Source organism: Arvicola amphibius, chromosome 5, assembly GCF_903992535.2.
Source record: "Arvicola amphibius chromosome 5, mArvAmp1.2, whole genome shotgun sequence".
Taxonomy (NCBI): domain Eukaryota; kingdom Metazoa; phylum Chordata; class Mammalia; order Rodentia; family Cricetidae; genus Arvicola; species Arvicola amphibius.
Window position 1 is genome coordinate 46,696,739 of NC_052051.1, and position 19,202 is coordinate 46,715,940.

Sequence of the window (19,202 nt, forward strand, 5' to 3'; positions counted from 1 at the left end):
ATAATTACTACGGTCTCACTTTGAAAATTGTTAAAAATTGCCAGTCATAACGAACACAATTATTGCAGTTACATCATTTGAAAGAGATAAAAATTATGTAGCTAAAGACCAAACACTGAAATACATACATTATTATCACAATGTGACATAGCAATAAACTCATAACTATTTATATGAAAAATTAAATTTTAAAAGTTCTGTTACAGAACCCCGGATTTTTTTTTTTACTGTAGCAAAACATCTTATTTATTTCTTTCGGCTTCTATGATACAGTGTACAACAAAATACTTTTAAAAGATACAACATTCAAGTGCTTCATGTACACAAACAGTGTTGCCAATGCTAATGAAGTGATGCCCTTAAACACGAGCTGAGCTAATTATGGTTTTAAATGTTTCCACCTTGCATTTTACTTAGCAGTTGGCATTATACACTAATCAGTTTTGTGCTGGCAGAGAGGATCCTAGTTAAAATACTGATTCTCAAAATTAATGTATATCATATTGCTTGAAACTAAACAACCATATAAAAGTGTTAGTTGTTAACCTAAACATTGATTATGAAAGACAACTGGCATTTACTTGGGCTGAGTGTTGAGTTCATGATAGTTCACTTACTTACAAGTAACAAGTACTTTTACTTGTTGGGTGGTGGTGGTATACGCCTTTAATCCCAGGACAGGTTCCAAAGCAACACAGAAACCATGTCTCAAAAACCAAAAAGAAAAAAAAGTACTTTTACTAACGCTAACATGATATGTATTTCTATACTACAGTCTCTTGAAGTTATAAAAATATTATATAAAATACCACAGACTTTAGTCTGATACTAGCAGCTGAAAAATGCTTATAATTTAAAAATAAATAAACTATAGAGGTAAACCAGTTACAAAACAGCAGAGAACTGTGAGAGGGTGGCCACAGCTAACAAAATGGTGACGCAGTTGGATCAAATGTCTTAAAAACCTCTCTCAGAGACTTGTCATCGTCTGGGGCTGGGCTTCCCTGTCCTGGCTCTCTGGCCTGCCTTGGGTCACTGTATGGAGGTCTAATTAAGCCTGTTAAGGCCTGAATAGGAAGACTGTGCAGAGCAGGAACCTGGACCTTATCAGCACTCCCCAGAGTATCTGCCTGCATGTCAACTGGCCCCTCACCAGGGACTTCCATGTCTGCAGGAGATTTCTGTAGGATCACTTCTCCAGGGGAAGGGTCATTTTTATCACTATTTTTTAAACCACTTGTTTCCTGGTTCTCTGCATTTTCTTCTGAAGAAATGGCTGATAGCTCTGATGAAGATGATGAACCCTTCTCCCTGGGATCATACAAACTAATGCCACTAAGAACTGAACTTGAAGTTCCTAGTGGAAGGCCAGCTGAAGAAGACAGTTTGGGGGCATATGGAGGAAGAGCCACAGGACCAGCATTGGTAGGTAATGCTGTTGAAAGCTGGGATAAAGTAGGGTTTGATCTGGCTAAGTTTGGGGCATTCTTTGATACATGTGAGTCCTTTATAGCCACTTGATGTGACTCTGTATTGGGCAGTCTGTGAAGTCTAGGGTCAAAATTCTTTTGCAGCCTAGGGTCTCCTAATTTACCTCCTGAACTATGTAAGTCTGCACACTGTTCTAAGTAGCCCTCTCTCTGTGTTAGATTCATTTTGGCTTTGGCTGCTGATTTTGGATCAAGGGACAGAGCACTTTGATGGTCACTTTTTGTATTCCATAACCTACTGAGCCTCTGGTCAGCTATAAGTGGAGGCAGAGGTAAATTGATTGAAGATACTGGATCAGGTTTAGGTAAAGGTACTGGAAGTAAGTCTTCTGGAGCCCACACGATGTGTTTTGCAAAGTTGGGTTTGGTTAGGATAATGTCCATTTTAATGTGACTGAATTGTCTTAACTGTGACCTTGGATCCTGGAGTACTACTCCAGGTGAAGAATCCAAAGGTATTAAGAAGGCTTTTTCTCTCAGTTCTCGTTCTGTATCTTCATCATCATCATCTCTTCTTTTGGGTTTGCGATTTGTACCAGCATTTGCATGATGTAAATCACACTTTGCTCCTCTAGCAGAAGAGCCTGCAGGAGCACTTCCATTCCCTCTTGATTTCCTGGGGTCCCACGCAAGTCTAAGATCCACTGGGACAGACTCATGAGGCTTCCTAAGGTCTTGCCTTGGGACAGTCCGAAGCCTAGGGTCAACCACCTGACTTCCTTTCCTCTTCTCTTTAGCAAGTCTCGGATCAGTAGGAATGCCAAGCTCTGGGGGAGGGTGCTGCTGACTTCTTAGAGTTCCTGTTTGTTTCTGTAATGTTCTCAGTATTGACCTGACACCACTTCCTTCTTCCTCTTCACTGCTGGAGTACCAGTTAACTGTATCATCTAAACAAAGACAGAAGCTTGTGGTCAAAAACAAAGCATTCATATGTGACCTTAATTAAGACTAAAAGCAATACTATTTCTGAACTTAGTATAGTCACTAAAATAGATCCTTCCCAACCTCCCAACCTACTTGGCTACATGTACTCTCGCCTCTGAACAATAGTACAGATTTCTCCACTCCTAGTAACAAACAAATTTAGACAGTTTCTATTCAAATGTATTCTCAATGTTTAGGGAGGGTTGATCCTGCATCAACTGGTTTTAGGAACAGTAAGGCAAACTGTGACTTTCAAGTAAACTTTTAGGAAGACTATTCTATCTGACATCTTTTTTATGCTTGTGTATAAATATAACCTTTGCAACTGCTATTTAAAGCCTGTCACTGAAGCCAGGAACAGTTATAAGACGAGGACTACAAGGTAAACTGGAAGGTGATGGTGCAGAGGAACTCATTTTAACATCTAACCTATTAAACCTTCTTCCTTGCTTGATGTTCTATGAAGCTGGGTGCCAGCTGCTTCTTCTTCTTGGTATCTCTGAGCCAATCGGATGAAAAGAGCTCTCTGCACTGCAGGAGGGAGCCCTGAGGCAGGCAGAGGGCAGTGACCTGTCATATTGCTGCTGGTGTCAGGCCCACTCCCAAGGTTAGATGAGTCATGGGCAGTGGGAGGCTGCTGGGGTGCAAATTCTTCAGGCCACATCTCATCTACAGACACAAAAGAGACACTGTGAGCTCAAACTCCACCAAAGTGTAAGAGACTGAATCTCTCCTAATTACCACATTGAATTCTTAAGTTATATAATTAAATATTTTAAAATGTCTAAAGTCTATTGTTTTAAATCGATGTGGGATGTCCTTCTGTATATGTTCTGATTTATTGGTTGATGAATAAAGCCTTTTTAGCCAATGGCTTAGCAGAGTGAAGCCAGGCAGGAAATTTGAACAGAGATATAGCGAGAAAGTAGGTGGAGTCAAGGAGATGCCATGTAGCTGCTGAAGGAAACAGGTGCCCAGAACCTTTACTGGTAGGCCACAGCCTTGTGGCAATACACAGATTAATAGAAATGGATTAATTCAAGATGTAAGAGCTCTCTAGAAATACGCCTGAGTTATTGGCTAAGCAGTGTTGTCATTAATATTGTTTCTATGTGATTATTCAGACCCGGGCAGCCAGGAATGAATAAGAAGTCACCGACAACAAATGGTGCCAACATGGACTGACTACATCCACATAAAACCCGAGAGAGCTCGGGAAGAGACTCTAGACACAAAAGAACAGAGATAAACACAGTTTCTTGGTAGTAGCATTTTCTCGGGTGGGCTCTGTTCTCTGGCTGCAAGCAGAGATGCTGCTCCTTTAAGAAGGCTTCCTGGTTCATACTGGCTGCACAAACAGCTGTGGCTCTCTCAGGAGGTCCTGCTATGGAACATTTAAATGGCGTTTGTGAGCAGCATGTTACAAATTGCTTAATGGTGACACAGACTCGCTGTGTCCCTGAAGCTGGGGTAGTGAACATGCCTCTGCCATGTTAGACTGGTTGGGGAAAACAGGCAGGGCTGTGGAGTTGGTCCTAACCACACCCACTTAACATTAAAAAAAAGCACTCCTAGTCAGAAAATGATTACAGATATGCAATAAAGACAGATTCAGATGAACAAGACCTCTGAATGGGTCACAGTATTGGATAAAAGTACATAGGCTTGGGAGAGAGAAGAAGTATAGATAGTTACAAAAAGAAATAGGTTTAAAAAATAAAACAAAGTCTTTAAAGAGACATCAAAAGTAATATAAAAGATTACAGACAGTCATAGATTAAAGGAGTAAAGAAAAATAAGCCACATAAAGATGGAATATACACAGAGAGTCTGATTATGTATAATATTGTGTTTTCTTTGAATTTTTTGACTGTAGAGAGACATTTGATTCTGGGGGCTGCTAAGCTAAATCAACATATATTTTATAAAAGTATCTTAACTTCAGAATTTGAGTCTAAGGATGGAAAAGAGGTTCTGCTTTTTAAAAAATATTTATTTGTTTACTTATTATGTATACAATATTCTCTCTGTGTGTATGGTTGCAAGCCAGAAGAGGGCACCAGACCTCATTACAGATGGTTGTAAGCTACCATGTGGTTTCTGGGAATTGAACTCAGGACCTTTGGAAGAGCAGGTAATGCTCTTAACAGCTGAGCCATCTCTCCAGCCCTAAGGTTCTGCTTTTATTTCCATAGAAACCTGTGGATTCCCTCTAGGCTAAGGTGGTTTGATGGAAAAATACCCCCCAGAAAGTTCTCTGTGAACCCTAAAAATACTTCATCAACAAAAAGCAGGAAACCATTTAGAGAAAACTACATCCAAATTCCCAAAATGATTGTTTATAAATGTTTGTTTTCATTTAAAGGGGAATATAATATAGATATAAGTACTTTACATTTGTATAGACTTTGGTGTATTAATACAAATTTAAGGTCAACTTAGTTATATGTATATTTCTACTCTTATTTAAGGTATTGTGCCTGTACAGATCATTTAACTGCCAGATATTCTGCAGGACAGAAGAAAGTGACTGACAAACTGCCAGACATTCTGCAGAACACAGAAGAAAGCAACTGATGAACTTAGCCAGTACAAGGCAGAACAGATCTTCAAATTTCCAGCTTCACAGAAAAGTCTGCTGGATACGATGGGCCTGCAGGCTGAAGATGGATGCCCCAATGGTACAGAAGAACTGTGGGTGACTGTCCAGGCAGTGAGATGTCTAAGTCAATTCTAGAATTTTGGAAGTTGCTTGACTGCATTTCCTGTTTATTTAAGTAATATTATTTCCTTCTGGGGTCTTTGATGGAGTTGAAGAAAAATAGTTTTAATTATAGTTTTCTTTAGTTATGATAAAAGATAAATATAAAACTTTAGACTCACAAAAAATTTTAACTATAATTCTTGCTTGATAACAGTTCTGTATATAAAATTTTACTATGTTAAAGTTAAAGCCTTTCTTTTTAATTAGTCAGGAAAGGGGAGATAATGTAGATGTCCTTCTGTATATGTGTTGCTTTTACTGGTTGATGAATAAAGCTGTTTTGGCCAGTGGCTTAGCAGAGTGAATCCAGCTGGGAAATCCAAACAGAGATATATAGAGAAAGTAGGTGGAGTCAAGGAGATACCATGCAGCTGCCAAAGGAGATAGATGCCCAGAACCTTTACCAGTAAGCCACAGTCTCATGGTGATACAAAGATTAACAGAAATGGGTTAATTCGAGATGTAAAAGCTAACTAAAAATATTTCTGAGTCATTGGCCAAGCAGTGTTGTCTTTTTGTTTTGTTTTGTTTTGTTTCTTGAGACAGGGTTTCTCTGTGGCTTTTGGAGCCTGTCCTGGAACAAGCTCTTGTAGACCAGGCTGGCCTCGAACTCACAGAGATCTGCCTGCCTCTGCCTCTCAAGTGCTGGGATTAAAGGCGTACGCCACCACCGCCCGGCTCCAAGCAGTGTTGTCATTAATATAGTTTCTATGTGATTATTTGGGTCTAGGCAGCTGGGATCAAACATGCAGTCTCTGCCTACATTAAATTCTGTATTCTTAAATATTATCAGAAATTTTGTTGCATCAGAAGTTAGCTGAAGTTTTGTTCCTATAGTTTTGAAGAAATTAAAAACATTTGAAGGTTTCAATTTCATCAATTTTACTTAACTTAAAAATGCATGTTTTTAATGAAAAGCAAGTCTTAACATTTTAAATTGGAAATTAGTTGCCTTCAACTTACCAGCAGAGTTATCAGGTGGTTGAAAACTATGTGCAGCATGCTGTGAGTAGTAGTCCTCATAAACCTCGGCTGGGACTTGCGGGGACGTGGAGTCCATGCTAAGCTGCATCTCTCCAGGCATTTGCTGGTACAGTGAGGCTGGAGAACAGTGGTTCTCTCTAGGGACTTTCATCGCAGGTCCTGGAAAGCTTGGGGAATGATAAGCTCTACCCGTGGCTGGTGATATGTCCAACTGAGTAAGCCCTCCAGCTTGACTATGAGAGCTTACAGTTTCAGGTGGACCAGGTGGCAAAGGTGCACTCTCGTGCACTGGGGGACCAGGAGGTCCCACACATGGGTGATGGCCAGGGGAGCCTGGACGCCTCACAGGACTATCACAACCTTGAGGCACATTAGGTCCCAGATCTGGACTTGACTCAGAATTGTACATGTGCTGTGGACAGGGACTGCCTTCCTGAAACTGCGGTCCTGGTGGTGAGGCACTGCTGTAAAATGCTGGTGGTCTGTGGAAAAAACAAAACAAAATAAAAATAAAAAACAAAAACAAAAACAAAAAGCAGTATTTCTCAGTTTAAAGCAAAGAGACAAACAAAAATGTTATCATCCTACATAGATAATAGTTAAGGATGATCTTTTATGTTCAATTAGAATCCTGTGTATTTAATAGATTACTTAAAAACACACATCTCTTGCTTTCATTTAGATATGGTTCTCTAAATTGCTGTTCACTGCCAGCTGTTTGGAAAATAAAGAAAACTGCAAATATAAATAAAGTCATTTGAAACCAAGCACTAGGAGACTCTTCGTTTTTCTGGATATATACAAACTTGTCTACAATCAAATTAAAATCTTACATATATCTATACATATAGCTCTGATCATGATCTCCAATGGAAGCTTATTATGTCGATGGCATACAAAAGATTTCATTTTTAATGCTGACTTTATCATTTCTAATAGTTTTGTCAGTTTATTTTTTGGTTTTGCTGAGAGAAATTGCCCAGTGATGAGTCTCCCACTACAATTCTAATCTTAACATATTTATATCTTTCATTTACTTCATTGATTATGATATTGGCAAAATGGTGGGTGTTCCTATCCTTTTAAAATTTGAGGCAAACTCTCACTCTATGGCCCCTAGCGGCCCTAGACATATAACCCTTCTACTTCAGTCTCCTGTCCTAGTCTGCTTTCTATCACTGTGATAAACACTGCGACCAAAGCAACCTGGGGAAGACAGGGTTCACATCGTCTTACAGTTCAGTCCATCATGAAGAGAAGCTGGGCAGGAACGCAGGGGAATGAAACAGCCCATGGAGGAACACTGCCTTCTACTGGTTTGCTCTCATAGCTTCTTCACCCAGGTCTACCTGCCCTAGGATGGTATCACCCCCATGGGCCATATTCTCCCAAACAATCAAGCAAATGCTCCTCCAGTTTTGCCTACAGGCCAATGTGATGAAGGCATCTTCTCTAAGGTTTCCTGTTCCAGATGGCTCTAGCTTGTGTCAAGCTGACCGAAACAGCACACCTCTCAACGCCCCAGTTCTGACATCATGAGCACATCTACCACCATTTCTGGTTTTCTCCTTAACTTTAACTGAAATACTCTTACTGGCTCACGTTAGTTGTGATATTTACTCTAGTTTTTTATTCCTCATCTGCTGAGGTATCATCGCTTCTCTGGGCATTCAGTATTAAAGAATAATACATAGCAGGGGCCTGGGTATACGTTCACTAAAGGACAGGAATCAGGACTGAAATGGCCCTGCTAGAAAATGAAGACTGGATGCGGCTTACCAGAGTCAGAACCAAATGTAGGAGACAGCATATCAGCCATTTGAAAATGGAAGCTCCTAAGTAAGTAGAAGGAAGTCAAATGCATCCTGCCAGTGCAGTATACAGCAAAGTGTCTAAGGTTGTGTAAAATCCCCGAGAAAACCACTGGGGGCAGGAAAGAAGGGGAAGGGCATAGAGAAAGGGGAAGCAGCAACCCCAACCCAGGCCAGGTAACCGCTGCTCTGCCTAGGTTTAACCATGTGAATGACCTGGGATGCTCTTTGGTATCTTAATGTTGAACTTTAGGGGAGAATGCTGCCATATTGGTGGTGTTAACTTACTTCTTCCCAATTTTATGTGCTAAATCCACAGTAGGTTTTACGACTATTTCAAAAAGAGATGGAATTTTCTTCATATCATCGGAAAGATCTGCCTCAAAATCGTCTTCAGGATCAGAAAAGGGTAAGGGCTCTGACGGGGTTGGCAGAAGCCCAACTCCTGGGGGTGGTTTGGGGAGAGGAGTTATGCCACGCTTTCTAAGTTCTTCCAGTTCTCTTTCATCTTCATTTGTAAGTTCTTCATCAGCATTCAACACCTGGACAATTGCAGAGGTTAGTGCCTCAGAACAAGCTTTCCTCCTCACATTGAAAATGAAAGACCTCAGTAAGCTACTTTCGTTAAAAGAAAAAAATTAACATTAAAGTTTTTTTTTAATATTTATTTATTTATTATGTATACAATACTGTCTGTGTGTATGTCTGCAGGCCAGAAGAGGGCACCAGACCTCATTACAGATGGTTATTGAGCCACCAAGTGGTTGCCGGAATTGAACTCAGGACCTTTGGAAGAGCAGGCAATGCTCTTAACCACTGAGCCATCTCTCCAGCCCCAACATTAAAATTTAAATGGATCAGAGATGAGTAATTATTTTCAATACACAGAATGAGGTTCAAAGTGGTTTAAAGCAGTCAAACATAAAAGGTAATTTAGTCTGGAACTCTCTCTAGTTTTTGCACATACCACAGACACAGACAGATAGATACACACACACATTCTTGTAACAATGCACTTGGAAGCCTAGCCACTTTACCTGCATGAACTATACATACATACCCCTCTCCAAATAATGTACCTAGCAACCTCAGAATCCCCTAGGATCCCCACCTGCTTGGCTACATATACTCTCATTTCTGAACAACAGTACAGATTTCTCCACTACAAGTAACAATCAAATTTAGACATCTTTTATTCAAGTGTACTCTCAATGTTTAATATGAAAAACAGAAGGCTGATCCTGCATCAACTGGTTTTATGTGCATGCACAGTAAGGTAAACTATGTATTTAAAGTAGACTTTAGGGGTAACTTATTTACCATCTTATTTAAGCACATTTTGCATAATTTGATATATATGTGATTAAAATCGGATTGTATTATGGAAGGAGACATGAGCAATAAAAAATTATTATATGACCTAAACTACTACTAAGCAAAATAGAGAAGTAGGGATTGGAGCAATGACCTAGTGGTTAAGAACACTGACTGCTCCTCCAAAGAATCCAGGTTCAGTTCCCTGCATCCACAGATGCAGCTCAAAACCGTCTGTAACTCTAGTTCCAGGGGATCTGACACAATTTTCTGGCCTTCAATGACATCAGGCACATCTATTGTACACACACATGCATGTACGTAAAACACTCATAAAATAAGAAGATAAAAATAATAATTTTTTAAAATAGAGAACTACATGCTACATTCTTCTTCTTCTTGAACCCCACTCATGTGCCCACTGTCATTCCTGACAAGTGCCCACTCCAATCCAACTTTGCTCCAAAGAAAGTTATCTTGCTACTTTGGCAACTTTGTATGAACCCTTATTTTCTTTTTCTCTTTTTAATTAAGCAATTTATTTATTCTTTTCTCATATATTACATCCCAACCACAGTTTCCCTTCCCTCCTTTCCTCTGGTCCCTTTCCCTTCTCCCCGAGACCCACCTGCCCTGTTTTGCTTCAGAAGAGAGAAGGCCTAGCAGGGATATCAACCAAACATGGCGTAACAAGTTACAGTAAGACTAGAGCCCTTCTTTTCAATCTTTAAATAAAGGCCAAGATTCTAGAACTCTTGATCCCTAGTAAGTTTGGAGTATTGTTCAAAGTAAATTACTTCTTTTAGTATCAGAATAGGGATCAGATTAAAATATTCTCAAATTTCTAGACCAATAATTCTATTTTCCAACAAACTATATTACTAGAACAAAACATACAGGATGTTCCTCAATTTCTTAGCAACTTATAAAATACTCTTTATAAGGTCTGATTTAAGTAAAATCCGAGGAAAGAGCTAACAAATAGCCAACAGTGCACAAGCACAACTCACTCTGTCCAAAAGTTTCTTCGTCTCTTTAGTCAGATCATCATGGGAAAACTTGCAGTTGTCTCCTTGGTAGCACTTTGCTCCACTATGATAAAACTTGCAAGGAAATTCACGTAAACAAAAACATTAAGGAACAGACTGAGTACAAGCAAGGATAACTGTGTGTATGTGCAGATCTGTGCATGCACATGTGCACATACACGTGCCTGTACACATGGAGGGCAGAGGTCAACACCGAGTGTCTATCACTCTCAACCTTAATTTTGAAGACAGTCTGTCACTGAACCTGGAACTCACCATTCAGCTACACTGGCTGGCCAGTGACCTCTAGGGATTTGTCTGTCTCCATCTACAGCCCAGCACTATGTACACATGCCACTGCACCCAACTTTAACATGGGTGCTAGAGATCTGAACTCAGCTCCCCATGCTTGAATAGTAAGCATTCTCCGGAGCCATCATCCCAGGCCCAAGGTCAAGTCTTTTTCCTTTGAAAAACTGTTATAAAGATGATTCACTTCCAGATATTTGCTGTATAACATTGTACCTACAATCAACACTTACATGTTATACCTTCTTAAAAATTGTTAAGAGTAGGCTGGAGAGATGTTTCAGAGACTAAGAGTACTGGCTGCTCTTCCAGAGGTCCTGAGTTCAAGTCCCAGCAACCACATGGTATCTCACAATCATCTATGGTGAGATCTGGTGCCCTCTTTAGGCGTGCAGGCATACATGCAGGCATAATACAGTATACGCAATAAATAAATAAACCTTAAAAAGAATTGTTGAGAATATATCTCATATTAAGTCTTCTTACCACAATAAAAAAACTGCTAAATCAATACAACTTTGCTAGTATTTGCTATACTGAAGAACCCGTAATCATGTCTAGTAATGTATTATAAATCAATATTTTAATAATTTAGAAACATTAAAAATTTTAAATTCTTATTCTATAAATACATATGTACTTTTTCCATTTTTATTAGTTCTTTGAAAATTACATTCAGAATGTTTTGATAATATTCACTACTTAACTCCCCTCAGATATACTACCTTCTCTATCCTCCCAACTTTGTAACCCCCAAAACCAAAACCATCAAGTCTAATTTGTGCTATCCATATATTCTTAGGAGTGTGACCTACAGGAGCACAGTCGACCTACCAAAAGCAATACTTAAAAAAAGAAAACCTAATAGCTCCCCAGCTTTGGTGGGACTTCCTGTCAACATCCCCTCTCCATGCTTGAATTATTGTTCTTGAGTCTGCACATCTTGTGCTTGATGTCACACCTGTTCTGAGTTCATACATGCAACAGTCTTGCTATGTCTGGAAAACACTGTTCCCTGTAGTCATCCACTGCCTTTGGTTCTTAATATAGTTTTGTGTTATGGAATGACCTTTTCGTATACTGTGAAGATGTGTCTTTGCCAAGGCGCCATTTTTCCCCCTAAGACAAGGTTTCTCTGTAGCTTTGGAGCCTGCCCTGGAACTAGTTCTGTAGACCAGGCTGGCCTCGAACTCACAGAGATCCGTCTGCCTCTGCCTGCCGAGTACTGGGATTAAAGGTATGCGACACCACTGCCAGGCTGCCAAGGAGCCTTCTTAATGGTTTAATAAAAAGCTAACTGGCATTAGCTAGGCAGGAGGTATAGGTAGGACAGCCAAATACAGGACGCTGGGAAGGAAAAAGGTGGAGACAGCATGAGAAGCAGTGAGCAGTATGAACACTATGGAGATGAAGGAATATGAAGCACGGTTAATTAAAAACTCAGAGAGAGAAACTGGGATTCAACCTAAAGTTCAGAAAAGCAAAATAGCTGACCACTTGCTCCTACCTTTACCTCAGTCTGAAAATGGCGATCCTGCTTCCAGAAATCTCAAATGAGACTGTTTCTGTGAGCTGTCTCCCCCAGTATTTAAACCTCTGTAGGGCTAGGATTAAAGGCGTGCACCACTAGGATTAAAGGCATGCACCGCCTGGTTTCTAGGCAAACTAGTGTGGCTACTAGAATTAAAGGTGTGTGTTACCACTGTCTGCTCTGTAAGGTTGACTAGTGGGGCTGTTTTACTCTTTGATCTTCAGGCAAGCTTTATTTATTAAAATATAAATGAAATGCCACTACAGTAATAAAAGCTAAGAGGCAGAAAGTAAATGAAAAAAAAAAAAAGAGTTAATTTAAGTTATAAGAACTACTTAGAAACAAACCTAAGCTAACAGCCGAGTTTTTATAATTAATAGTAAGTGTCATAATTTGGGAGGGGGCAGGAGGAACAAAATAATTCACTGACAGTTCTGCCTATTCTTACAAGCGTGGGATGGTGACATACATGTTCCATTTAGGTCTAGCATACCAGTTTTATTCTCTGCCCTGGATGGCTGTGGGTCTGTGTTAACCATCATTTACTGCAAATAGAAACTTTGATGAGGGTTAAGGCATGTACTAAAACAAGTGTACTTTTAAAAGGAAAACATTTCTAGTCATTATAGAAAAGGGTGTTGATTTTAATATATATGTGTCATTCTTTTCCAATGATTACATATTATAGAGAACAAAAAAAGGGTAAGAAAAAATTTTATCTATAAAGGAAATAAAGGGAATTGAATATGTCATGTTAAAAATAAAAATCCCAACAATAAAAGACTAGTTTTACTTGAAGTTTTAGAGACAGATTTCTAAAGAAAATACACAATTCAGATGGATAGTGGAAATGTACCATTTGGGTGGCAGGCATTTGGGAATACCTGTGTGGCACTAAAGCTATCTTGCATCTCAGGCATGGTGGTGTACTCCTCTTATCCCAGTCTTGGGGGCACAGACAGGTGGGTCTTTGTGAATTCACGGCTGGAATGGTCCACATCCCCCTTGAGTTCTAGGGCAACACAAAGTCTCAAAAGAGACAATAACAACAACAAAACCCAAGACAAGCAGAAGGACAAACTCAATGGAGAAAAAACACAAGATAATTTTGGCTAATGCAAAAAATACTGATAAAATTCAAAATCCTTTTTTAAATTAATAAAAAATCTTTGTAAAATATACTTATTTTGATTTTTTTTTTTAAAAAACTATGTTAAGGCAAATATTTTGTCTGCCCCAATCACTACTATTAAACATTACTGTAAAGGTATACTGAAAATAATTAAAATTATAAAAGTCATGGTGACATACATTTGCAATTCCACAAGGCCAAGAGAATTCAAGGCTGCCTTGGGCAATAAGGTGAGTGTAAAGTCAGTCTGGGCTATATAGTGAAACTCTGTCTCAAAAACAGAAAACAAGCAAACAACCCCCCAGAATAATAAAAAAACTATAATGAAATATAACAAAAGTTACTGAAATAAAATATCATTTATTTACAAGTGAAATGAAACCATAAGAACAGAGTAGAAACTTTAAAAAAACAGAATTTGATATCTGGTTTCTAAAAAGTGCTATCAAATCTGAAAACAATATACTTGTATTTTCTTGACCAAAATAAATTATATTTTAACAAAGAAATGAGGTGTATTTGTCAGATTATCAAATACACTCTTTGGGGAGGTAGGGTTCAAGATAGAATTTCTTTGTGTAGCCCTGGCTGTCCTAGAACCCAATCTATGGGTCAGGTGGGTCTTAAACTCACAGAGATCTGCCTGGCTATGCCTCTGGAGTGCTGGGATTAAAGGCATGTGTCGCCAAAACCGGCTCAAATACACTCTTTTGGAGGACAAACAGCACAATAGATAAAGGTGTGCTACTGTGACCTTCCCATCAAGAAAATTCTAGTGTGTCTCTTTTCTCATAGCCTTGCTAATAACAAATTGTTTGTGTGTGTTGTGTGTGTGTGTGTGTTGTGTATGTGTGTGTGTATGCATCTGATGGCTGTTATCTTGGTGTGGTTTTAATTATATTCCTCTTACTGCAAACAAGACAAAGCATCCTTCCATTTGATTTTTGACTACTTATTGTTCTTTTTCTGTGAATTATCTTTCTTTCCTGCTCCAAATCTTCTCAATTTTTAGGAAACTCTCACAGAATTTATGAAACTCATATATTTTTATATAATTTCCCATGTTTTAATGTGTTTACTTAGCTTGGAGATTTTTGTTGTAAAATTTAAATGCTTGCAGTCAAATTTTTAGTCTTTTCCCTTATTGATTCTGGTTTTGAGCCATACTAAGGTTTTCTATTCCCCTGGGTTATAAAGAAATGCATTCCTATATTCCTGAGCACTTGGCATGTTTGAAGTAGAGAGGATGACAAGACTGGGTTTATACAATGTGTCACTTTAAATATAAAACCAAGCTAGGATTTTTAGATTGTATTTATGATTTTTTAAAAACCACAATGATGAAATATCAGTATGTTAGTTGATACACATTTCTATAAAGGATATCATGCATATAAATGCAGTTTTCTCCTTTGGTACAATATCCCTGTAAATAGTATTTGCAGATCTCCTTTTTCTTCTCCAATTCTGCATCATGATCAAATTTACAATGATCTCCCTATTTAAACAAAAAGAAAACAGAAAGGAAGAATTCAGATCTATTCTTGCCATGTGTCCACGGTGGGATTCTAGTCATTATCCTTAATGTGAGATACTGAGCTACAAGGATGCAGATAATCTCTCTCAAGTCCTGCCCACTCTGCCAGTGTCCCACAAGCACCCACCATTTCTACACATGGCATAGGAACTTATTTAACCTCTTGGTGTCATATATACATCAGAGCTAATAGCAGCAGCTAAGCAGTGCATTCGTAGGAGTAAATGGCCGTGCTCCAGCCAGACCATGAATGCTTTTTGTCGCACTGCCAGAGAGCCACAATGCTATCTGTCACAAACGTTAACACATCTGCCAAGCGAAATCTGTTTTCTTCCCTTTCTTTGTTGCTATCCCAGAATATAATTAAATGAGTTTGTGTATACAGTAATTTCATGCAAGGTACATCTTAAATATCTAGCGTTATTGAAGCTATCTCAGCAGTAAAAGAAAATATCCACTCCTCAAAGGACTAAATTCTAAAGATTACTTTGAAAGTTAGAATGCTCTATCATACTCTTTACGGTAACACTTACCTTAATACACCTCCCTTCCAAGAAGTATTTACAGATCTGTTTTCCTTTGTGTTCCACTGTGTGCTGGTTAATAAACTCCTGAGTCATAACTTTCCACTTTTTCCCTGGCTTATTGTACTGTAAGAAAAGATTCACTGGAATGTAAGATATGAAATATCAATACATATTAAACATACTTACATGGATCTGGAAAGCAGTATAAATTAACTATTAATAGTAATCAAGATTAGACATTCTGAGTCTATTCGCTTAACTGGAGAGAAATGCTTCTGGTAGTCTTGTTTACTGTTACAACTGGCTGCAAGGGAGCCTTTTTCCTTTTAAAGATAAATTTTAAAAATAAAATTATAAAAGGCTTGAAATTTCATAATAATACTCAGATTGGGTAAAGGTACTATAAAATATAGACTCCTATGAATTGCTGAGAGAAACATTATCAGCAACTTTAAAACACCCACCCTGATGCCAAGGCTGCAGCTCAGCATGTCAGTACCTGCCTAGCACTGCACAAGGTTCAGGTCAATCCCCAGCACCACAAAAATTAGCAAATACATAATTGTTAAATACAGAATTTTGACTTTTCAGAATTAGTCTAAGAACAGGGAAGCACACACAAAAATTTATTTACTGTAATTAATGCAAAATCACTTGCCACTGGAAACACTGAACATAGACAAAACTAGGATATCAATCAACTATGCTATGCTACATTAAGGTGGTAGAATATTATGCAGTCATAATGAAATCATGTAACAGAAAGAACTTTAGGATACAAGAAATGCTCACAATCCTTTATGGAACAAAAACCTGATCTAATTTCCAGTAAGAAAAGCAAAGGTAGCGACTAAAGTGATTTGTCTTCCCATTTCAGTGCATGTGTTCAGATGCTGGGATGAGAGGTTTGTACAGTGTGGTTTCTGTACACTTCCTTAGAGAAGAAAGAACAGAAGTCACAAGTTACCTTCAAACTTAAGGGAAAAGAAAAAAGTACATTAAGTGAAGAAGCAACTTCACAGCTTTACTTCTTTCTGTAGTTCCCACTTACTATTCAACTTCGGTCCTAAGTATAAGATGGAATAAGAAGGCAGAATATATCACTGAAGCAGGCTAACGGTAATGATACACAATCACAAATTTTATATAATAATGCTTTTCAAGTATGAACTATGCCTTGAACATAATATGAACCCAGTAACTATTATTCTTTCTCATCTGATTAGTTTCCCCTTTCCCTTGGGCTTTTGCATGTGCCTACAATTGTTGGGGAATATTATGTTAAGGTGTGTTACTTTTGTTTACACTGCATTTGCTTAACTCTGTGAAACTGTGTTACTGTACCTGTCTAAAACACCTGATGGTCTAATAAAGAAATGAACGGCCAATGCTGAGGCAGGAACAAGGATAGGTGGGGCTGAAAGGCAGAAAGTATAAATAGAAGGAAAAATCTGGGGAGCAAGAAGGAGCAGCAAGAGAACAAGGGGAGGAGGAAATTAGGGGGAGCCACTCAGCAACACAGACAGCCACAGAGTAAGAAAGAAAGTAAAACATACAGATGTAAGAAAGATAAGAGCCCAGAGGCAAAAGGTAGATGGGCTAATATAAGTTAAGAAAAGTTTGGTTAGAAACAAGCCAAGCTAGGGCCAGGTAATTATAATTAAGAATAAGCCTTTGAGTGTCATTTATTTAGGGTGGCAGGCCCCTCAAAAATCCAAAAGAGTAAAATATCACACAACATAGAATCATAAGTATCTCTGGGCTGGGGAGATTAGTACAGTCAGTACAATGAATGAGACAAACATTAGAGCCTATGTTTGAGCCCCAGAATCTACATTAAAAAGTCAGACATGGTGATTTGTGTCTGTAATCCCAGTGTTAGGAAGGTAGACACTGGCAGATTCTTGGGGATCTCTGACCAGTCAGCCAGCCTAATGAGGGACCCTGTCTCGAAGAAGGTGCACAGCTCTTGAGCAACACATATAAGGTGTTTACATACACATGTGCGTGCACCATACATGAACACACACTGACACATATGCTTGCATACAAAGTTTCTCTCATTACAGTCAATTAACTAACACAGTTGATAATAAATTTTAATCTCGATTTCCCTACTGAGTAATAAAGAAACTAGTTAGTGCCTGCATCTAGAGGCGTTTAAAATGCTAGTGTTTGCAGGCATCCTCAAGAGTTAACACTATATGCCTTCATTTTACAGAGTTAAGTAGAAACAGACAGGAACTTTTTTGAGAATGAATTATTTTTAGGCCTACTGTATAAGTATCAGGAATGGAGCAAACTTACTTAAAAGGTTTACTTTACTTAAAAGCAACACATTCTAGAAATCTTTTATGTCTAGGAAAATGAACAGATACAGTAATAGCAAAAACTATGATATGAAATCTCTTATCCATGGAACAGGAGATGCTGACTAAACGCTAGTAAATGAGGAAAGGAGAGCCGAGAACAATGGATTAACAAAGTAAAAAAGGCCTCTTTATGCCTAACCTGCTTACAGCTTTTCATACATGAAATGTTGACTGATATCCCCTAAATCAGGGTGGTATTACTGCATCTTACAAATTAATCTGGTCATGAACTTTAAAAGATTCTTAGATCTGTTTATTTTCATGTATGACTGTTTTGCCTGTATGTATGTCAATCTATCATGTGAGTATCTGGTGCTTGATGTCAAATCAGGGTGGCAGATACCCTGGAACTGGATTTATGAATGGCTGTGAGCCACTATGTGGGTGCTAAGAACAAAACCAAGATCATCTATAAACACAAGCGCTCTTAACTGCTGAGCCATCTCTTCAGCACAAACTTTTAATTTTTTAAACCTTATTATAAAAAAATACTTGCAAATAAAATCACACACTGAAATTAACCAGACCCAAAGTTTTCACAGTTCAATAACCTTCCAGTGGTTCTCAACCTGTGGGTCATGATCCCTTTGGCAAACCTCTATCTCCAAAAAAATACTGACATTACAATTTATAAGAGTAGTAAAATTACAGTTATGAAGAAGCATTGAAAATAATTTTATGGTTGGGAATCACACAACATAAGGAATTGTGTTAAAGAGTCACAGCATCAGGAAGGTAGTTAGTGTAGTCATTTGAAAGAGAAGCTGTGGAGCTTCACATTGGGTTTTATACTTTCACTACCAAATATATTATGCACGTATCCACCATGTAAACTGAAAAGTCCATGACCGAGTTAGAACTAGAAAAACACGGGAATATGCCCTTTGATAGCTCGCGTTCATTACTCAGTCCTTCTCGCTCCTATTATCTGGCCTTTCTTGTTCTCTTTCTACATGCTCTACTGTGCCCACATGTGCACATGTACACAGCTACTATTGGCTAGATTCTACATATAAGGGTGAACACACACTTTTTTGTTTCTAAGATTTTGAGGGCTAGTTTCACATCACATATTCTATGTTCATCTATTTTCCTGAAAATTTTGTGATTACATAATTTTAGAACTGAAAATTATCAATTTTATATCCAAATTTTCATTACCCATTTGTCAGTTGATGGGCAACTAGATTGATTCCAATTCTTCAATTCTTTACCATAGAATAAAACAGCAATAAATACAGGGGTACAAATATCATTATGGCAGTTTTTATTTTTAGATCAAATTTGTGAATATACCCTTAAATAGTATTCTAAGTAGTACACAGTAAGAAACCTGTGCCCATTATCTAAATATCCATCAAAAAGCAAACATTTTTATTTCTTTTTAAAGATGTATTATTTTTATTTTCTGTGTATGAATATCTTGCCTACAGTATTTATGTACATCATGTGTGTGCCTGGTGCCTGAAGAAGCCAGAA

The 19,202-nt window shown here is 38.3% G+C and overlaps 1 protein-coding gene across 1 annotated transcript in view; it reads right to left on the reverse strand.

The window, feature by feature from the left end:
- Window positions 1-828: 828 nt before the first annotated feature.
- Window positions 829-19,202, reverse strand: part of Zc3h6 (zinc finger CCCH-type containing 6) — a 51,234-nt gene continuing 32,860 nt past the window's right edge. The window contains exons 6-12 of the mRNA XM_038330199.1: window positions 15,358-15,474; window positions 14,674-14,785; window positions 10,298-10,407; window positions 8,262-8,515; window positions 6,142-6,644; window positions 2,844-3,083; window positions 829-2,377 (exon numbers count right to left, since the gene is read on the reverse strand). Coding sequence (XP_038186127.1) covers window positions 924-2,377; window positions 2,844-3,083; window positions 6,142-6,644; window positions 8,262-8,515; window positions 10,298-10,407; window positions 14,674-14,785; window positions 15,358-15,474 — 2,790 coding nt within the window. The 3' untranslated portion in view covers window positions 829-923. The remainder of the gene's footprint in view (window positions 2,378-2,843; window positions 3,084-6,141; window positions 6,645-8,261; window positions 8,516-10,297; window positions 10,408-14,673; window positions 14,786-15,357; window positions 15,475-19,202) is intronic.